The sequence below is a fragment of the Megachile rotundata genome, chromosome 13 (assembly GCF_050947335.1).
Source record: "Megachile rotundata isolate GNS110a chromosome 13, iyMegRotu1, whole genome shotgun sequence".
Lineage (NCBI taxonomy): Eukaryota > Metazoa > Arthropoda > Insecta > Hymenoptera > Megachilidae > Megachile > Megachile rotundata.
Window position 1 is genome coordinate 8,566,052 of NC_134995.1, and position 23,093 is coordinate 8,589,144.

General features: G+C 32.9%; 1 protein-coding gene across 1 annotated transcript in view; it reads right to left on the reverse strand.

Moving 5' to 3' along the window:
• Nucleotides 1-23,093, reverse strand: part of qless (decaprenyl diphosphate synthase subunit 1 qless) — a 70,787-nt gene that overhangs the window by 4,276 nt on the left and 43,418 nt on the right. The window contains exons 2-5 of the mRNA XM_003704101.3: nt 20,401-20,553; nt 13,284-13,417; nt 11,386-11,527; nt 399-488 (exon numbers count right to left, since the gene is read on the reverse strand). Coding sequence (XP_003704149.2) covers nt 399-488; nt 11,386-11,527; nt 13,284-13,417; nt 20,401-20,553 — 519 coding nt within the window. The remainder of the gene's footprint in view (nt 1-398; nt 489-11,385; nt 11,528-13,283; nt 13,418-20,400; nt 20,554-23,093) is intronic.

Genomic DNA, 23,093 nt, shown 5'->3' on the forward strand with positions numbered 1-23,093 from the left:
TGATTCTACCGCCAAAAATACGTGTGGGGCGTCCATTTTGTTATTTCGACCTATTGGAGATGTAGGTCTGGACATGTGGGTCTCACGCGCCAGCTCGTGAGTTGGTATCGGTAGATATACTTGTAGCCGTTCGATTATTACAGAAAATTAATTTGTACAAATATGAGATTATTAAATAGGAATGATTTGTGATTTTTTAAGGAATAAGAGATATGTATGTGTACGAGTATAACATATATTAATAAATATGAATAAGTTTGGGAATTTATTTTGACATTTTCATGTGTTTATATGAAGAAAGGCTTACACCAAAGAGTATGGAAAGAAAATTCATAAAATTCTTTCTTATGTCTTGCAATTATACATATAATTTGAAATATGATTTCTGTAAGTTATACCTGACTAAGGGTGAGGGTAACATCGTCATTTCGTAGTTGAGAAATCATAATGGACGCGACTGCCAGGACATAGTCTCCCGCCATTGTAACCTGAAACAAAAACAGAACAATTTGTTGATAACATTTTAATAAATAAACATAATAATTTTTTTATATTCGTAATCGACTTCTTTATGGAAATCAGCAAAGTGTAATACGAAGGTGCAACAAATATTACGTACATTTTGAAAGCAACTTACGACCCAGAACCTTATTTCAAAATCTGCAAAAAACTTCAATGAATCATTTTCTCTGCAAACTCTTTCCAACACTCCTCATTTCTTACAAACTGAGACTAATACATTAGGCACTATACAAGTTAAGTCTCAGGATAATTAATTACGTTAATAATTAATAATTTAATAACACAAAATTCATACTTGGTTTGAATGTCTCCATAGGTCAAATCTTATGAATGCGGTTTGCTTGGAGGATGAAGAAAATGAAAAGAATTTAATCAAGACAAATAAATTGCGATAGTAGGATTGGCAAGCATAATAAAACGGCCATGTAGAATTTAGGTGCGCGTTTCCTTTCACTGAACATCTTTCGAAACAGAATCGGTGAAGTTGAAGCTGGTGAATGTTCGACATCCAAAGATGACTCGTGCATTTGTTTTTATAATTCCTTTTTACTTCGTTTCAACATACAGAGTAATTGGGGTCTTTATCTGCGATGAGTTCTTTCGCAGAAGGTCGCTTTAATAAATGTGACACGTTATAGCTAACTCTACTAATATAGATACTTCTGATTTGCTGTTTGCAATTTCATGTAATGGAAACACTTAGCAGTTTATCTATACTTATCCAAAAATAAATGAAAATAGCTTATTTAAACCTGTGCAAAAAATAAATAAAGACAGTTTATCTAAATCTATGCAAAAATAAACAAAAATAATTTGTGTAAACATATACAAGATATAAATAAGAACAGTTTATCTAAGTCTATGCAAAAGTAAAAAATAATTTATCTAAACCTATACAAGAAATAAACAACACTTTATCTAAATTTACACAAAAATAAATAACACTTATTTATTTGAGTCCATACAAAAAATAAACAAAGACAATAAATAAATAAAAATGACCATTTACAGGATTGAACCGTCGCGCGTGTAAAAGTGTTCACTAGATGTTCCTAGTACTTAGAACAGGTTGCACGCGAGACTCAATTTAAATAGATTGAATGTCACAATGAATCAGCCGCAGTGAAATTCAGATGCAACTTGCACGCTAATTAATGCATTACGATAAAGATCTTCTTTGATTGCATTCCGAGTATTTAACTGGGGATCACGACTGCTTAGCAATGCGAGAGGTGTCTACTTTCTTTCATTCATCAATTCGGCCTCCGATTACAGTAAAAGCGGATACAGAAAGCGTAAAATGAAGAAATGTAGTAAAAAATAGAAGCATTTTTTTCTTAAGATTCCACTGTACTGTACTACTATTCTACTATTTTATTATTCCACTATACGACTATACCACTATTCTACTATTTTACTATTCCACTCTTCCTAATATTAGTATTCCACGAACTTTACTATACATATAACTATGCTATAATAGCACTATTCAACTATTTCATTATTCCACTATACAACCATACCACTATTCTACTATTTTACTATTCCACTCTTCCTAGAATTAGTATTCCACGAACTTTACTATACAACTATGCTACAATAGCACTATTCAACTATTTCATTATGCCACTATACAACCATACCACTATTCTACTATTTTACTATTCCACTCTTCCTAATATTAGTATTCCACGAATTTTACTATATAACTATGCTACAATAGCACTATTCAACTATTTCATTATTCCACTATACAACCATATCACAATTCTACTATTTTACTATTCCACTCTTCCAAATATTAGTATTCTACGAATTTTACTATATAACTATGCTACAATAGCACTATTCAACTATTTCATTATTCCACTATACAACCATATCACAATTCTACTATTTTACTATTCCACTCTTCCAAATATTAGTATTCTACGAATTTTACTATATAACTATGCTACAATACCACTATTCTAATATTCGTTTGTTCCACTACACAACTATACTAAGCTATTACTATTCTCATATTGTATTATTTCATTAATTCTACCTGAACAACTAGACTACTATATCATTACTCTGCTATATAATTATGCCACTATACTACTGCATTAATACTCTACTATTACTCTACTCCTATAACTACTATACCTCTAATACAATTATGTTACTATATCATTACTATAATATTTTATTGTTCCATTAATAACTATATTGTTTCATTGATTCACCACATAACTATTCTACTATTTCATTGTTACACCATATATAACTATACTATTTCATCGTTCCACTATATAGTTATACTACTATTTCACTGTTCAACTATTTTGCTCTTTCATGAAGCAACTATACTGCAATATCAATATCGTATTAACAGCACTAAGCAACTCAGCATTAAGCAACTATAATAGAATATCAATATTGAATTAATTGCACTATAAAACTATACAACCACTATTTTCGTATTTCACTATATTGATATTTTACTATACAATTATAATTCTACGTTCCTATTTTAAATTTCTATTAAAGTAACTTCATCATGAAGCAACTACACTACAATATCAATATTGAATTGATTGCACTATACAACTATACAACCATTACTTTACTATTTCACTATACCACCGTTTCACTATATAACTATACTTCTACATTCCTATTGTAACTTTCTACTAAAGCAATTCCTTCACGAAGCAACTATACTACAATATCAATATTGAATTAATTGCACCATACAACTACACAACTATTATGTTACTATTTCACTATATAACTATACTTCTACATCCCTATTTTAACTTTCTACTAAAGTAACTCCTTCATGAAGCAACTATACTACAATATCAATATTGAATTAATTGCACTATACAACTACACAACCATTACTTTACTATTTCACTATACCACCGTTCCACTATATAATTATACTTCTACATCCCTATTGTAACTTTCTACTAAAGTAATTCCTTCATGAAGCAACTATACTACAATATCAATATTGAATTAATTGCACCATACAACTATACAACCATTATCTTACTATTTCACTATACAACTATACTCTTACATCGCTATTTTAACTTTCCACCAAACCACCGCCAATTACTTTAAAAAATTGTCCGCGTCTAAGCAACAGCCGCGCATAAAAACAGAAATACCATTGCGAAAAAGCAACGGAGACCTAACGTTGATTAGATGTTAAGTGTATAATGCGTTTAGAATACAGGATACAATGTCTCGCTTGAAAATAGTCATCACAGGCCTGGCTATGTTAAAAGCCATCAAGAAAGTGTGGTTTCAACGCGTTGCATTTCGCATGTAACGTGTCCATCAACGATTCCTTTTTGCCGGTTTATCGCAAGAAAACCGCAGCCACACGAATCGGCACGGAACACACGGTAGCCGTCTTCGACTATCTGTTAGAGCTCTCGATAATTCAACTTGCTATTCTGACCCTTATTTGCATTGCAACGACTTTCTAACTGTAATTGCATACAAAGCTTCATTTAATTTATGGGTGCCCAAATGGGACGTGAAAATAAATATGAAAAGTTGCGAAACTGCTATCCTTTTCAAGTTCAGTAAATTTTCTATTACTGACATTTTGGAAATTCTAAATTATTAAACTTGTCTTATGATAACAGGTAAAATTCGAAGATTAATTTGTCAAAAAATTATCGACTAATTATCGAAGATCCAAATTTTTAAAATTGCAGACCCACGTTACCTTCATCATTTTGAAGCAACGATTTAACACGGGTGTCAGCAGTTAGGTTTTTAATTATCTCCATTGTAATAACTGAGTTAATATTTGACAGCACTTTCAGTGTCCTTCGTTGTTCAATTTCGTGTTAGGATTTAACGTACGACACGTGTCGAATATCTTGTACACGATGTTCCTAGAACATTTGGTTCCGGCATAACTAATGAACTCTTGTCTCGTTTTCTTTCCCGATTGCGAAACTGTCAAGGTAAAATGCGGCGACAGAAAAATTGCCCATTTCGATTCGCTCCGAGCTCCAGCTAGAAAGCAGACGAAAATAGCAATCGTATTGGTCGAAAATAGTATTGGCGATGAATTGTGCTATGAATTTTAATTGGGACTTTTTACAGCTTGGTATGATTTACGGTTAACTTATCTTCGTAGTTATTAATTAACCGTTTCAGTTTTAGTATTATGTATGGTGCGCTGTTATTCTACCGCGTTGATAGAAATGCGCTGTTATTTTATAATTTTGACGAGGGTGCGCTGTTATTTTGTAGTGTGACAAGGTTGCGCTGTTATTTTATAATGTTGACGAGGATACGCTGTTATTTTGCAGTGAGACAAGGTTGCGTTGTAATTTCATAGCGTAGACGTGGATGCGCTATTATTTTGTAGTGATTACAGGTTTGCGCTGTTATTTTGTAGCGGTGGCAAGGTTGCGCTGTTATTACGTGGCGACGACAAAGTTTGCGCTGTTCTTTTGTAGTGGCTACAGGTTTGCGCTGTTATTTTGTAGTGACGACAGATTTGCGTTGCTATTTTATAATATTAACAAGGTTGCGCTGTTATTTTGTAGAGATGACAAAGTTGCGTTGTTATTTCGTAGAGATGACAAGGTTGTGCTGTTATTTTGTAATGGCGACAAGTTTGCGCTGTTATTCCGTACAATCGACAAAAATGCGCTGTTATTATATAGCTACGGATGTGTTGTCATTTGATAGCGTTCATAAAGATGCGTTGTTAATTGATAGCGTTGATAAAAATGCGCTGTTATTTTATAGTGTTAACTTTGTCAAAGTATAATATTATGACGTTTAACACTTTCTAATAGAATTTGCAAGTTGAAGCGTTCTGTCTTTAATCACAAAGCGCTGTAATTTCCCGCCACATATCACGTGATTTTCCTATGCTGGCTACACGCGTCATTCGCCATTAATCACCGATATCAGAAGAACATTTCAAACGTGGAATTTTCGCGCGAAAGATTTCCATTTTTCATCATTCAGACATCTCGGCAACCACGAAGGCAAACAGTCGCGACGCTTTCACTACACCAGTTTTCCTCGCGAGGAAGAGTTAAAAGGAGCCTTACGAGTGAAACTTTTATCGTCCGCTCGAGGCAGTTCGCAAGGTAAAAAAAAACACAGGTATTCGGTTGTTATGTCGAACAAATAGACGGATGGTTCGAAGGAATTCGTCTTCGTTGTTTCCCGCGACAATGGCGCGAGATGAGCCGTCGTGGACAGGTCGTAATTTTTCGAGTTTCACATCCGCTACAGTCACGTTTTCACGCAGCGCCGATCATGGGTTTCCATTCGAAAATATCGTGTTTTCGTGAGCAACGATGCTTGCGAAAATCAGAAACTTTCACAAAAGCGATTGCCACCTGAAGGAGCGTTGTTTTGACCGTTAACCTTTGGGTAATACCTTTCATGATACGGATCATTAAGTGGGTGATTTATCGCGAGCTGAACTTGCGAGTCAATTAGAACGGTATAATAAGACAGATACGAATGGTTATGCAAGGGACGAAAGTTTCTGAAACAGGGAAAATGCAATTGTTTAATGAGCTGTTTCAGAAGAACTAATTATTTTCCCAAATCTGAGTAAAAATATTGCTTCGATCAGTGAACCTCTGATCAGTAAAACGAGTGCTTTGTGTTTCATAGAAAAATGGCAACAGTGACAGAAATCGGTTTGAAAATAAAAATGCTCACACTTCCGAAGGGTAATCGATTCATCCGATCACGGATCGTCTACGACCTCGTTGTTCGCGTGTAATTCAGCGATAACTATTATACATACATACGCAACAGTCCATTCAATTAGTATCCCGTTAATACGGCACTGTTACACAATTTGTTAACCCAGTGCACGGGCTCGATCGTCCAGCACGGGACTTTCGTGGCCATTTGTCGGCTTTCCATTTCTTTGTGACTTGCTAATTCGTTGCTCAAGGCCGTCACAGTTTTCAGTCCGCTCGGTAAATTGCATATTTACGCGGGGAATGCGTTTCGTGGATCGAATTGATTGCGTTTACTTTGATTGGTCGACTCGAGTTGTTGTTAATTAACGAGTTGATTATTGTTGTAGTAGAAAATTGCGTTGACGTAATTGGTAGTTTTGTATGTGGGAATAAAGCTTCGTATGCGATTTATCGCCGCGCGCTATATGGCCACTTTTAGCTGTGCGTTAGATTCACAGGTGTTATGTAGTTACTGTATTACGGTTTCATTTTTGTAGCTACTATATTAGGTTAATATTCAACGATATTAATAATCTATTCTTTTATAATATTACTATACTACTATACTACTATACTACTGTACTACTGTACTACTATACTACTATACTACTGTACTACTGTACTACTATACTATTGTACTACTGTACTACTGTACTACTATACTACTATACTACTATACTACTATACTACTACACTACTGCACTATTATACTACTATACCACTATACTACTATACTGCTGGACCACTATACCACTACAGTATTATTACATTATATTTACCTATTAATTTATTACTACACCATAAAATTATACTACTATTCAACTTCATCCTGGTAATACTACTATTCTACTATACAGCACTATATTATTACATTCTACTATACATTACTTCATTACACAATTATACTACTGTTGCGTTTCGTCATGGTAGCACTATTATTCTACTATAACATCTACAGTTGAAATCTTCTACTGACCTACTATACTACTATTCTACTGTTCTACAACTGGATATAGTGTAGTACTCTATAGTACTACTACTCGAATAACACTGAGCAGGCTTTAGTGTAACACAGTATTTTATTACAGTATAGTATTTATTTCTTATAGTATACTATAATACTTATTTCTAGCAATAGAGTACCATAGTAGTAGGCTACTATACCATAAGACAAAAATGCTTTACTGTAATAAAATACTGTGTTATACTAAAATTTACTCATTACACTTGGGTGATAGTATTACATGCTATAGTACCATAGTACTATAGAATAGTAATACTATAAAATAGTACTGTGTGTCGAATAGTAGTACTATAAAATAGTACTGTGTGTAGAATAGTAGTATTATAAAATAGTATTAGATGTAGAATACTAGTACAATAAAATAGTACTCTATGTAGAATAGTAGTACAATAAAATAGTACTATATGCAGAATAGTAGTACTATAAAATAGCACTATATGTAGAATAGTAGTACTATAAAGTACTACTTTGTGTAGAATAGTAGTCCTATAAAATACTACTGTACGTAGAATAGTAGCACTATAAAATATTACTATGTGTAGATTAGTATTACTATAAAATACTACTATGTGTAGAATAGTATTACTATTAAATACTACTATGTGTAGAATAGTATTACTATTAAATACTACTATGTGTAGAATAGTAGTACTATAAAATACTGCTATGCGTAGAATAGTACTACTAGAAAATAGTACTATATGTACAATAGTAGTACTATACTATAGTTTACACTACATCCGTATACATCAACGGAAATTGTACCAGTTTCTCGAGTTCCGAATGAAATTGCAATTGGCATAAAAGAATGGAGAAAATGTAGTTTAACGCTACAATTTAGGTCACCAGACACCGTTTAGTATTAAAGTTCAAGAAGAACTCTCTGTTTCTTCTTTCAACGGTGATCTTGAACGACTTTACCGTTCATAGATTTTTGCATTCATAATTTCTGAAAGAATACGCATTCTTTATCGCACAACGCCGAGAAAATGTGTCATTCCACTTAGAAAAAAAAAGGTGAAGGTGACCTTCGTATCTCTTCAGTGACATCACTCCCAAGAAAAAAGATGTTATCACGATGTAACTGTTGCTCCTTTGCAACTTCTTTCGTACAAATGTTTCTACGATAGGAAAGGCCGCGGGCAACCTCTTTTGTACAAAGGTACGCAACCTTGAAACCTGGAAATTACATTAATAGCTTCAATGTACACTTTTCTTAATTGTCATTTACATAATTTGATCGATGGCGATGTAAGGTCGGATGCAGCATACAGTTACGATAAATCATACGAGTAATTATTTAAATTATACTTCTCACATGATTCACTCGGAAGCTAATTTAAGCTCCATCGTATTTACATAGTTCCTCAATATTTAATATTTGAAAAGATTTCAATTCTCTTTAGATTTGAACGTTCGAAGTCCGCCATTTTGGTACAGCGTTAAAATAATTATTTCGTATGTTCGTCATGCTCACAGAACCGAAACTATGGTGAACTATAACGACCGCTAATGATCATTACCACAATCAAAATTCCATTACACGAAAGTTTCAGCTAATCAAATCGTTTCGACACCGAATGCTCGAAATTGCATCGAGCGCCGATGAAATCCATGGCAGCGAGGTAAATAATAGTTTCCGACCAACTTACGGAGATTAGTATTCATTCTCCGTTCGCATACTCACATATTTTGCATAATCACATGCAATATTATGACCCCGATGGGATCGGTGTGTTTAAAAATTGTTCGAGTATACGCAAGTTTCGTAACGGAACCATCAGAGTTGGATGTTCTAGCAAAAATTAATTCTCCTGTAGCAGATGTTCGAATTAATTTTATTTTATTAGTGTTTGGTTTATGTATGTTTTGTTATATGTTATTAGTGTTGAACGGGGATTTAACATAACCTATATTCTATAAGATATAATTTGTATGACCTATAATGTATGACGTGTGATATATAATGTATAACATATGAGCTTTAACATATGACATATAATGTATAGCATATGAGTTTTAATATGTGACATATAATGTATAACATATGAGCTTTAATATGTGACATATAATGTATAACATATGAGCTTTAATATGTGACATATAATGTATAACATGTGAGCTTGAACATGTGACATATAATATGTAACATATGAGCCATAACATGTGGCATATAATGTATAACATGTGAGCTTTAACATGTGACATATAATATGTAACATATGAGCCATAACATGTGGCATATAATGTATAACATGTGAGCTTTAACATGTGACATATAATGTATAACATATGAGCCTTAACATGTGGCATATAATGTATAACATATGAACCATAACCTATAAACTAGAACAATCAAAGTATTGATAAATTTCAAAATTTGCAAAAACGAATACAAAAATATAATTTTATAAATTTTACAAACTTCATAAAAATCTGATCCAAGTCTTCATCTTTAATTTTCAAATAAATTTATCTTCTACAAATTATAATAATTATTTTATACACTACAGATGATTTCGAACAAAGTTATTTTTAATCAGTCTTTAATCTTCACCAGATTAAACACCTTACTACATAATCTTTCACTACACAGAAATGATCACATCCTCAAGTAATTTCTCTTGATTTAAGTTTTTTTACTAAAATTGACAATGAATCATGTTTCCAAGGAATCGGATATAATTTTGAAAGGAGCTATAACAGCAAACAATGCCAACGAGAAATCTAATTGGGAAAATCATCGACTTTCGAGCTAATTTCACGCTGTTCGTTCCAACGGGTCGTTAATCGCGCCACCGATTTTCAGTGATTCTATACGTCGAAGTATCGCCAGGTGAACAGACAAAATGGACGAGGTCCGTTTCCGGTTCCAGGCCAAGAAAGCGTGCACGGTCAGTATGATAGAGTCATGAATCGCATTAGCCTCCTTCCTCTCTGTGGTATTTCAGAGAGAGTTTCGGTTTTCATCGATCAACGCGTTCGACGACCGATGGAAGAAAATATCGAAATTCTTGGTGGATCTTTGGAAATGGTGGAACGTTCTTGGAAAATGGGAATTTCAGGATTTTGGTGGTTTGAACGATGATGGCGTGGGTGCTATAACTTTGGTTATTGATAGATATTGATAGGTATTGATAGGTATTAATAGATACTGATTAGATATTGATTAGATATTGTGATAGATACTGGTAGATATTGATAGATATTGATAGATATTGGTAGATATTGATAAATACTGATAAATATTGATAGACATTGATAAATATTAACAGATATTGATAGATATTGATAGATATTGATAGATATTGATAGATACTGACAAATATTGATTCGATATTGAAAGATATTGATAAATATTGATAGATATTAGTAGATATTCATAAACATTGATAGACATTGATAAATATTGAGTAGATATTGATAAATATTGGTAGGCATGGATAAATATTGATAGATATTAATAGATATTGATAAATATTGATAGATACTTACAAATATTTATTCGATATTGAAAGATATTGATAAATATTGATAGATATTAATAGATATTCATAAACATTGATAGGCACTGATAAATATTGATTAGATATTGATAAATATTGATAGATACTGACAAATATTAATTAGATATTGATGGATATGGATAGATATTAATATATATTACTAAGTATTGATAGATATTGATACATATGTATTAATAATTTAGTTAAGATGAATTCATTTACCACATCTATCAATAGTGATCTACCAATAGGTATTGATAAGCATTTTTAATCTTAATTCATTAAGACGAAGACTTACCAATTTCCAAATTTACAAATTCTCTTCTAAAATTGATAAATTCTACAAAATTAGGAACTTGAAAATTTAGTAATTTGGGGTCTTGAGGTATAAATTTACGAATTAGGAAACTTGGAAATTTATTAATGCAAAATTTAGAAATTTGGAAATTTAAAATATTGCAAATGTAATAATATGAAAATATAGAAATTTCCAAACTATCCAAACGTGGAAATATAAAAATTTGAAAATTTAGCAACTTGGAAATTTCGAAATTTGGGAAACACTGCTCCATTAAATAAATATGAAAATATCTCTTACCTTCTTTTGACTCCAAACGACGTTGACCGAAGGTTTACCCCGGCGAAAGTCTGGCTGATCGATTACGTCATCGTGTATCAAAGAAGCATTGTGGATCATCTCGGAAATCATCGCCACCTGTCGTTGCGATGCTAAGAGATCGCTAAAACCAAACAATTACTTAATTATTCACTACCAATTCATTACTAGCTATGTAAAAACTAGTAATACTTGTAAAAACGTGTTAATTCGCATCAAGCAAAACTAGCAAATACATCACGTTCCATCGTTCATCCTTCCATCATTTCAAAATCAGATTACAAGCAATTAAATTACAAAGCCGCGAAGAAATTGATAGAATTCGCAGATACAAGGAGATAATATTCATTACACGAAGCTAACACGCTTTCGAGTGCTTATGCGAAGTCAGTTACAATGATCGAGCTGAAGATGAAGAAATCGATGAGACAGATAGGTATTCAATAGCTGACACGTTCGCTGACAAGGAAACTCGTTTGTTACCAGAACGATTATATTCGTTGAGTTTCATACATCTGAAAGTCATGTTCATCGGTATTTACCCGAGCACGTGCGATTGTGTGTGTTACACTAGTTCTCATTCACGGGACATCTCATTCATATTCATCGTCGCCTAACCCGACGACCACGAATGTAATAATTGCTTTCGAGCCGATTTATGAATTAGAAAGACACCGCTCGCATTCTTTCTTTGCTTTCTAATCGGTGTCGTCTTTAACGCCGCGTTTGACAAATAAATTATTGATGTTTGGATAAATTATGCTGGATTATTGATAAATTTTGTTGAACGATTTATGGTAATAGATATCTGATAAAATATTATTGCAATTGTTCTGCAAAGAACGAATGTCAACTTCACATAAAAATGTGGGAAAATTTATTATGATTTTGAAAATTTTTCGCTTGAAAAGTAATCAATTTTAAATTGATGTAAAATTAATCAATTTTAAATTGACGTAAAATTAATTATTTTTAAATTGACGTTAAAGTAATCAATGTTAAATTGATGTAAAATTAATCAATTTTAAATTAACGTAAAAGTAATTAATTTTAAATTGATGTTAAATTAATTAATTTTAAATTGATGTTAAATTAACCAATTTTAAATTGATGTTAAACTAATCAATTTTAAATTGCTGCAAAATTAATCAATTTTAAATTGATGCAAAATTAATCAATTTTAAATTGACGTAAAATTAATCAATTTCAAATTGACGTAAAATTAATCAATTTTAAGTTGACATTAAATTAATCAATTTTAAATTGATCAAACAATGTTAAAACAATTAATCAACTTTGAATTAATCAATTGACATTCAATTAATCAAACGACATCAAATTAATCAATTAACATTAACATGATTAACCAATATTAAATTAATTAATATTAATTCCTGAGCTCAAAAATTAACACAGATTTTAAAGAAACCTCTCCAACAATCTCTACAATTTAAAAATGCTTAGACGACCATTGTACCCATTCATTTTAGCATTTTCAAGCATCAAAATGAAAGTGTAAATAATAAAAGTGCACATAGTAAAAGTGTAAACAAAAAGCGTACAAGTTAAAATTGTAAACAACAAAGTGCACCTTAACATAGCAAATAATAAAAGTACACATAGTAAAATTTATCTAAAAGTGTACACAATAAAAATTCCACAAATAAAATTATACAAATAAAAATTCCATTATCAAACATCACCCAATTATCATCCAACAAAAATATAACCAACATCATGAAAATAACTATAATATGACAGTATCAAGAATAGTCGTCGACATCATCACAAATGGTCCCAATTAATCACAATCCCACAATAAAAGTTTATTAACGTCGAACTTGAAGGAATCCTCAGGGGCGTGTCCCTCGCAAACTCACTTTCTTTCCTTGTGGTAATTGATAGCCCGTGCCATGAGAATTGCTACCATTGGCCGCACAGCCTTTCCCTTGCCGTCGAAGTAGTACGTCGCTATAGTTTGCAGCTCCTTCTGCGTCGTGTTCCTGATGAGTGCCTGGAACAATAGCAAACGTAACCTTGACTTAGACCGGTGAAACGTAGTTCCCGTAGGCCGTTAGAAACGACCGCGACGTCGCGACGGTTACTCGTTTTTTTCGTGAACCCGTTCACCGACCCGGCACTACAATCGACATTCGATAAGTCATGCGATGAAATGGACGGTCTGACACTGGAGACGCGGGCGATCTAGCGACATTTTTCGAAATACTTTAATTGCAAGGATGTTTGGCATCAAAAGTGTCTTTGAATCTTAAGCAACTCTATGGGTATACAATCTAGGGATATTTGAGGTTTTCATAATAGGAAGAAATTCAGGGACATGGGAATATAGGGATATTGGGATTTGGGGATATTGGAATTTAGGGAGATTGGGATTTAGCAATATTGGGATTTAGGGATATTGGAATTTAAGGATTTTGGGATTTAGGGATATTAGAATCTAAGAATTTTAGGGTTTAGGGATATTGGAATCTAAGAATTTTGGGATCTAGGGATATTGGAATCTAAGGATTTTGGGATTTAGGGATATTGGAATCTAAGGATTTTAGGATCTAGGGATATTGGAATCTAAGGATTTTCGGATTTAGGGATTTAGGGATTTAGGGATTTAGAAATTTAGGGATTTTGGGATCTAAGGATTTTTGGATCTAGAGATATTAGAATCTAAGAATTTTGGGGTTTAGAGATCTTGGAATCTAAGGATTTTAGGATCTAGGGATATTGGAATCTAAGGATTTTGGGATTTAGGGATTTAGGAATTTTGGGATTTAGGGATTTAGAGATTTAGGGATTTAGGGATTTTAGGATCTAAGGATTTTTGAATCTAGGGATATTGGGATGTAGGAATATTGGGATCTGGGGATATTGGAATATTGGAATACTGAAATCTAGGGATCTAGGGATCTAGGAATATTGGAATAATGGGATCTAAGGATTTTGGGATCTAGAGATATTGGGATGTAGGAATATTGGGATCTGGGGATATTGGAATATTGGAATACTGAAATCTAGGGATCTAGGGATCTAGGAATATTGGAATTATGGGATCTAAGGATTTTGGGATCTAGAGATATTGGGATGTAGGAATATTGGGATCTGGGGATATTGGAATATTGGAATACTGAAATCTAGGGATCTAGGGATCTAGGAATATTGGAATTATGGGATCTAAGGATTTTGGGATCTAGGGATATTGGGATGTAGGAATATTGGGATCTGGGGATATTGGAATATTGGAATACTGAAATCTAGGGATCTAGGGATCTAGGAATATTGGAATAATGGGATCTAAGGATTTTGGGATCTAGGGATATTGGAATCTAGTGATACTTGGAATCTGGGGATATCTGGGACGTACGGATATTGGAATCTAGGGATAATTGGATCTAAGAATATTGGAATTTAAGGATATTGAAATCGAGGGATACTGGGATCTAGGGATATTTGGATCTAAGGATATTGAGATCTAGGAATATTTGGATGTAAAGATATTGAGATCCAGGAATATCAAAATCGAGAGATATTGGGATACCTGCGATCTATGGATCAAGGGATATAAAAACATAGGGATGTAGAGATCTAGGGATATCTACGATCTGATAACATTGATTGAAACGTTCAATAATCGTTTCTTATTGAGAACAAAAATAACTGCAAGCTTTGATACCTAATTCACAATAAAACTATAAAAGTATCACAAGTGTGTGTAGGCAGCAAAAGTGTGTGTTACTATAACAGCATATCTAAAAGCATTATATAAAATTAACAAGCAAAAGCATGTAAACGTCGATAGAAAGTATTTGATATTGTTAAACTGGAAGTAATTGCGTATGTTTAGACAGTAAGGCTGAGTAGCTCGAGAATGCAATGGATCAGAAAGTTAGATGATTGATATTCAAAAGGCGCGTAACTAAGTATTGATCTAAAACCGTTCCTAAATTCTGATTTCTCTCCTACAGGTATTCTCCGAGTGTTGTAGACAAAGTGAGGGTGTGAGAATTTCAATGAGCACTCTTTGGGCGTTGCACCCGAACGAGAAATCACATTCCTGTAATCCTATTTTTAACTACGGTAGCTGATTTTAGACATTCTAAAGACCCAATTTAAATATTACGTTAGTTATATGCATGGAGAAGTTTGAACTACAAACGAGGAACGTTTAATTAATGATCGTGCGGTTTAATTTGCGTTCGTACCGGTACACGTTCATTATCGAGGAAATCTGTAATTAGTACGTCGAAGGAGAATCCAGTTATTTTCAGTATGAAGGATGACTTATTGAACGAAGTATAACTTATGCATTTCTTACTTGTCAATATCAATGTCGTATCGGTTATTAATTAAGATGTTAAACGTTTTATTCCTGTGTAGTCTCCGGAAATAAAAATATCAAAGCGGAATAAAAAATGGTGGATCTTCACCATTTTTAACAGTGAAAATGGATTTAGTTATAATTAGGGTATTTCCAGTATAGTTATAAAGTTTTAACATTTGGAATATCCAAGCTCGGGATTCCCCTTGTTAGTACTACGTAAGCGAAATTAGCACTTTGACCAACATAATGTGAACGATCATATTTAGAACCATAGTATAATGAGAATTATAAACAAAAAATTGTTGCAACTCATCTAGCTACATTGTTAATGTACTATCTACTCAATACTTTTTATCTATTAATTTTTTTAAACTATCAGATTTGCAAACTTTTAATTTTTCACATTTTTAAATTTTCAATCTTTCACATCATTAATTTTTAATCCTTTACATCATTAAATTTGCACATTTTTAAATTTAAAAAATGAAATTTTTATTGATGGAACACTGATGAAAAAGTTCCCTGTATATGGTCTCCCCGTCCACGGCAATATAACGAGACTACCCTATAAATTTCCACCGAACGAAACCTCTGAAGCTATAAAACATAAAAAGACTTCTCTAATCATCCTATTATCAATATTTATTGAAAGTAAATTATCTCCAGCAATAAACCGAACGAAAAAGCGAGTATCAGAACTGGTTGCAGTCCAGTTACTCGAACTTCATTCAATAAAATGGCGGCGGCATTAGAACAGCGAGCCCAGATACCGTTTCACCTGCCACATACCGAATCCAGCACGCATATTGTTCGAATTCAATGCAGGCGTTACATATTTTATTCCCGAGCAGCTGATCAAGAGCAATTTCTATAGGCAATGGATGCCCATAATGACGATGACGATTCGCATACGTGACGATGGAAACCGTTCGTTGCAAGAGCGATAGAAAAAGAGGAGAGCAATGGCGTTATAGGCAGCACGCTTTGAATTCCAGCCGTGACATCGGCTGAAAGTTCGTCCTGGAATTTGGCCAAAGTCGAAAGGAACACTTTGTTACTAGCTCGTTTCGCAAGCTTACGTCAGAGACACTTTCTGGACGTCTGGCCGCGACCACGTGATCGGAAGCCACGATACCAAAGCGATGCATCAGGAAACGCTTAATTGTACGTCCTTCTAACTGTAAACGGGAACGCTAGTACGCTTCTCGAAATAATTACAGAATCACCTGCTCGAATGATTTTATTAATTCGTTATAGAGAATGCGTGCTTGGTATTTCCTTCTTACCGTTAACACTTGATTAATGGCTCGGAGATTAAAGCTCTAGTTATTTTGCCATTAAGTGTTTTTTTTTTTTGTCATATTTACTGTTATATCATTCTACGATTTTTTTTATTAATTTACACTTTTATAATTTACTTAGTTATCTACGATTTTGCTGTTGTGCTATTATAACTGTTCTGTAGAGTTGTCTTAGGTTTCCATATCGTGCTGTATGGTGCAGTATTATATTACCGCGTGATATATTGCAATATGTGATACTGTCACATGATACATTCCAATGCAATATATTTCTACATATTATTGCGCATTAAATCTTCATGCCGTGTAGTGATATGCGTTAGACTATTACACATTATATAACAACGCGTTATATTGCCACTTGTTATATTGCCACAAGTTACAATTCTATTCACTACATCTAAATTGTATCTCCACACGATAAATCTTCATGCATCTCCACACGATAAATATTCATGCACCTCCACACATTGAATCACTATGTGTTATATTGCCACGCATTATATTGCCGCATGCTATATTACCACGTACTACATTTACACTCGTCAAATTCGTACACATTAATTCGTTACGTTCTCGTCTATTATTCGCTGCATGATTGCATGTTATTTTACCACGCGTTATATTACCGCCCGTTATATCGCCACGAATTACATTTACACGTGTTAGATGTGCATATATTAAATCACGACGCGTTAATCCATTATGCAAATATTAATCCATTCGTCTGAATGCATGTTATTTTGCCACGCGTTATATTGCTGCCCGTTATATCGCCACGAATTACATTTACACGTGTTAGATGTGCATATATGAAATCATGACGCGTTAATGTATCATGCAAACATTAATCCATCCGTCTGAATGCATGTTATTTTGCCTCGCGTTATATTGCTGCCCGTTATATCGCCACGAATTACATTTACACGTGTTAGATGTGCATATATGAAATCATGACGCGTTAATGTATCATGCAAACATTAATCCATCCGTCTGAATGCATCTTATTTTGCCTCGCGTTATATTGCCGCCCGTTATATCGCCACGAATTACATTTACACGTGTTAGATGTGCATATATGAAATCATGACGCGTTAATGTATCATGCAAACATTAATCCATCCGTCTGAATGCATGTTATTTTACCACGCGTTATATTACCGCGTGTTATATTGCCACCTGCCAGACGATCATACATAACACCTCAAGACTCAGCAATAAATCTCTTCCGTATCTAGTTACATCAAGCATCATCATCACCAGTGTCATAAGTGTCGTCATTACGAGATATCGATACTAAACTCGACAGACTCGCAGCCGTCAGAATTCTTCCCTCGTTTACACGTTGTCTAAGCTAAACGGTCGTGTCTAGTCGCGTAATTATCAATATTTATGGCGCGGAATTCCGTTTTCACGACGAAGCGACGCGTCCCGAGGTGGTTCACGCGCTAGCGAAAGCAGCCGGGACTTCACGGTCTGCATATATGGCCGAGAGTAGAACTTTTACTCACCGTGGTTAGTTACTATTGTATTTGCGTATGCGCGTGCAAACGCGTTTAGAAAGCACTTTTTCTCATCGCGCCTTGAAACACGATAACGTTGGATCCGCAATGCGATTACGCGGACGCGTGTGCTCGATTAACCCCAACATGGCCGACACGATGCTTTAATACCGATTTGCAGGTATAATCTAATTTGGAGTCTGTTTGCAGCGTCGCTTTCTAAATTCTTTATTATTTATTTTTATAGAAACGCCTTCTTTTAATGAATCTTTCAGTCTGATCGTTTGAATGTTCAGAACTTTGCAAATTAAGAAATTGTGGAAAGTGGAAGGTTGAGAAATTAAAATTTTTAATGGAAGATTGAGATTAAGAAATTTTGTAGATTCAAAAATTGTGCAAGTTTAAAAATTGTCTAAATACAGAAAACTTATCGAAAAATAAATTTTGTAAATTTAAAAATCTTGTAAATTAAGAAATTTTATTAATTCAGAAATCTTGTAAATTAGAAAATTTTTAAGATTAAGAAACTGTAAAGTAAAGTATCCATCTGATGGTAAATCTGATATATGGCAATATAATGCGAGGTAACCGCACAGCGATACAATAAGGTCAGATCTTCAGACAAATATCTCAATTACTCAGATTACAATAACTTGTAATAACGAGAATTAAAAAATTTGTTTAATCGCAGCATAATGCATAATTTTCTTCCGGATCTCAATTGCCACTTCCTGTTAAAACGTTGCGGCGGAAGTAGTTGCTGATTCGAGTCGAATCGGTGCGCTTTGCACCGAAAATGGCAGCAGGAAATCGACATCAACGAGGCACTGGACTCGCCTCGAAGAAACGTGAGAGTTTCGTGTTATGGTTCTAGTGACTTCAGGGAAATTATCGCTTTTGCAATCACATGATACGACTGGTTGTACGGGGATACCAATTAGAAACTTTGTTTCAAGAAACGGACGTGCTCGAAACTATTTTAATAGTCATTGTTCTTAACAATCAAAATTATAATGGGATTCATAATTATAATTTTCCGTTTGTTTATTTTTTGATTTTGGAAATTTAGAATTGTGTTAAAAATAGCTGGTAATTATTTAATATAATATTAGAAAAGTTAAAATTTATAAAAATTAGAAATGTGGAAGTCTACAATTTTTAAATACAAAAATTTGGAAATTTTCAAATTTAATAACTTGGAAATTTGATAATGTCATAATTTACTAATTTAACAACTTTAAAAATTAAAAAATTGAGAAGTACCAAATTTGCAAATTTGCAAATTTACCAATTTAGAAATTGGAGAGTACCAAATTTGCAAATTTGCAAATTTTCAAATTTACTAATTTTGAAATTTAAAAGTACAAATTTACAAATTTTTAAACTTTCAAATATTCAAATTTACCAATTTACCAATTTAGAAATTTACAAATCTACAAATCCACAAATTTAGAAATTTACAAATTTTCAAACGTAAAAATTTGGAACTTGAATTATCCAACAAATCACAAATCTATTATAAAAAATAAATCCCTAAATCCTTCAAATCCTCCAACACACCTTAAAATTACACATAGTCATTAACGACGCAACTTCCCACCGTGTACTTTTCCCAAATACACAATTTCTCACAGCAATTCTCGCTAGAGGCAACGTGAAAAGAATATTACTCTTCCGTTTAAGGAATCCGACTACCACGTTTTTGCACCTTGCCTCGCGAGTGTGCGAAAGGAGAAACAACCGTATGGAGAAAGTGCACGTACAAAACGCAACAACAAAAAGGTACATGTGTACTGGCTAATGCGACGACGTTATATCATCGCGGTTAAAATAGATCGTTGGATCATGAAAATCTACTGACCTCTCGTATATCGTCGTAGATATCTTTCAGGTCGTCTTCTAGGAGTCGGTAAGGATCGACTTGATAATCCTGCAACGAGCCGGGCAATTGTGTTTGCATCGAACTCATCATTCTCGCGACGTTCGTCCCGCAATCTCGCGTGCTCGTACTACTCTGCAAGGAGTAAAAAAGAATTCATTAATTATTTATCGTTTTGCTGTTAAAATCTTGCATTTACTTTCGCTATGTAAGTTACTTCGTTTGTTAAAATGAACATTGTCATTGTTCGTCATATTTCGAATTTAAAGAAAGAGCGGGAAAATGTTCAGATTCAAAATTGTAGGGAGAAGATGAGAACATTAAATTAATTTGTTTATAAGAATAAATATGACGTGTATAAAAAATACAATGATAGACGACATTTTTATAACTTCGTTTGTTAAAATGAACATCGTCATTGTTCATTATATTTCGAATTTGAAGAAATGGCGGGAAAATGTTGAGATTTAAAATTGTACAATGAAGGTGAAGACATTAAATTAATTTGTTTATAAGAATAAATAAGACGTGTATAAAAAATACAATAATAAGGAACATTTTTATAATTTCGTTTGTCAAAATAAACATTATTGTTGTGGATGGTTTTTCGAATTTGAAGAAATGGCGGGAAAATGTTGAGATTCCAAATTGTAGGGAAAAGGTAAAGACATTGAATTAATTGTATGTATAAAAAATACAATAATAAAAGAAATGTTTATAACAGAAGTAACATAAGATGTGTATAAAAACACACAACAGTAAATAAAAATAAAATTTGTAAATTTAAATAACAATAAAATAATGTTAATAAAATGTAAATTTAATAGTAAAAAAAAATAAGAACAAAAATTGTATAATAATAAATAAAATGTACATAAGAAAAGTATAACAATAAATGAAATATTTTAAAAAATTAAATAAAAATTTTAGATTATTAAATAGTTATTTAAGAAGGATTAAGTAATATATTAAATTGAAAAATAACATATTAATACAACATGTTTAATATATTAAAATAACATATTAAAGTTACTTTATACATTAATAATTGGTTTAATAATCACTCACAGATGTACATACATATAGAATATGTTTAAATATTTAACAAAATATTTAAATTGATCAACGTAGTATTATAAATGATTAACGTATGTTTCATAAGTGAATAAGTGCGCCGCTAAGTAATTCCGTCTGATAATACATGGATATATACTACTTGTCGCGCCTGGTCTGACAGATCAATGACTATACTACTAGCGGCAAATGAGGTAAATCGAACGGCCACGGTTTTCTTTAATGAACGGCATGACATTTAACTATAAAACGTAGCTTCATTCACTACTTGTGAAAATCAAATACTGAAAGATTAAATACTTCACTTTTTTATGTATGAAACAATACAGATACAATGAATAATATTTGAATATTCAAATTCTGATGCGTGACATTTCAAGTTTGTAGAAAAATATATTTTAAAAAGTTTTCAAACTTATCAAATTTTTAAATTATTAGGTTTTCAATGTTAGAGGCTCAAAATTTTTAAATTTTCAAATTTTCCAAATTCTAATATTTGGGACTGCAAATTTCCCAATTCTCAAATTTTCCAAATTCTAATATTTGGAACCCCGAATTTCCCAATTCTCAAATTTTCCAAATTCTAATATTTGAGACTCCAAATTTCCCAATTCTCAAATTTTCCAAATTCTAATATTTGAGACTCCAAATTTCCCAATTCTCAAATTTTCCAAATTCTAATATTTGAGTTTCCAAATTTCCCAATTCTCAAATTTTCCAAATTCTAATATTTGAGGCTCCAAATTTCCAAATTCCAATATTTTCGTTTCCAAATTTTCCAATTCTCAAATTTTCCAAATTCTAATATTTGAGACTCCAAATTTTCAAATTCCAATATTTTCGTTTCCAAATTTTCCAATTCTCAAATTTTCCAAATTCTAATATTTGAGGCTCCAAATTTTCAAATTCCAATATTTGAGTTTCCAAATTTTCCAATTCCCAAATTTTCCAAATTCTAATATTTGAGTTTCCAAATTTCCCAATTCCCAAATCTTCCAAATTCTAATATTTGAGTCTCCAAATCTCCAAATTTCCAAACCCCCAAATTTCCCAATTTCTCAAATGATCAAATCCTCAATTATCAACTCCCCAACTCCCAAAATTCCCAAATCCTCAAATTTCTCATCCCACCAAATTCCCGAATCCCCAATATCCGAGTACATCAAAATTTCCAAATCCCCTCTCACCGATCAAAAACACAAAAAAACCAATCCCGACAAGATATTGATTCAACTCCTAATAGAAAGGACACACAGAACGTAACACTTAGCGTGTTTCACAAAATGGCAACAGTTATTTACAAAATCCATCACTTGGATGACTGTTTACGTTCGGTAAGCACGTAATGAGTTACCGGCTCGTCTTTCTCGGTTTTCTTCGTTACTTAATCGACCATGTGTCAGGACGACATTCTTTCGTTCACGATGCATACACGAACGATGCCTACTTTCGTCATCGAGGCTCGATTCCGATTCCCTGTGATTTCTTAGCATTCAGATTTCTTGGGGACACCATTTTGTTGGGGACATTCATTCGACAGGGTCGGATTTAGAGATTTAGGGACCCTACGTTTGTTGAATATTTTTTGGAATTTTTGTGGA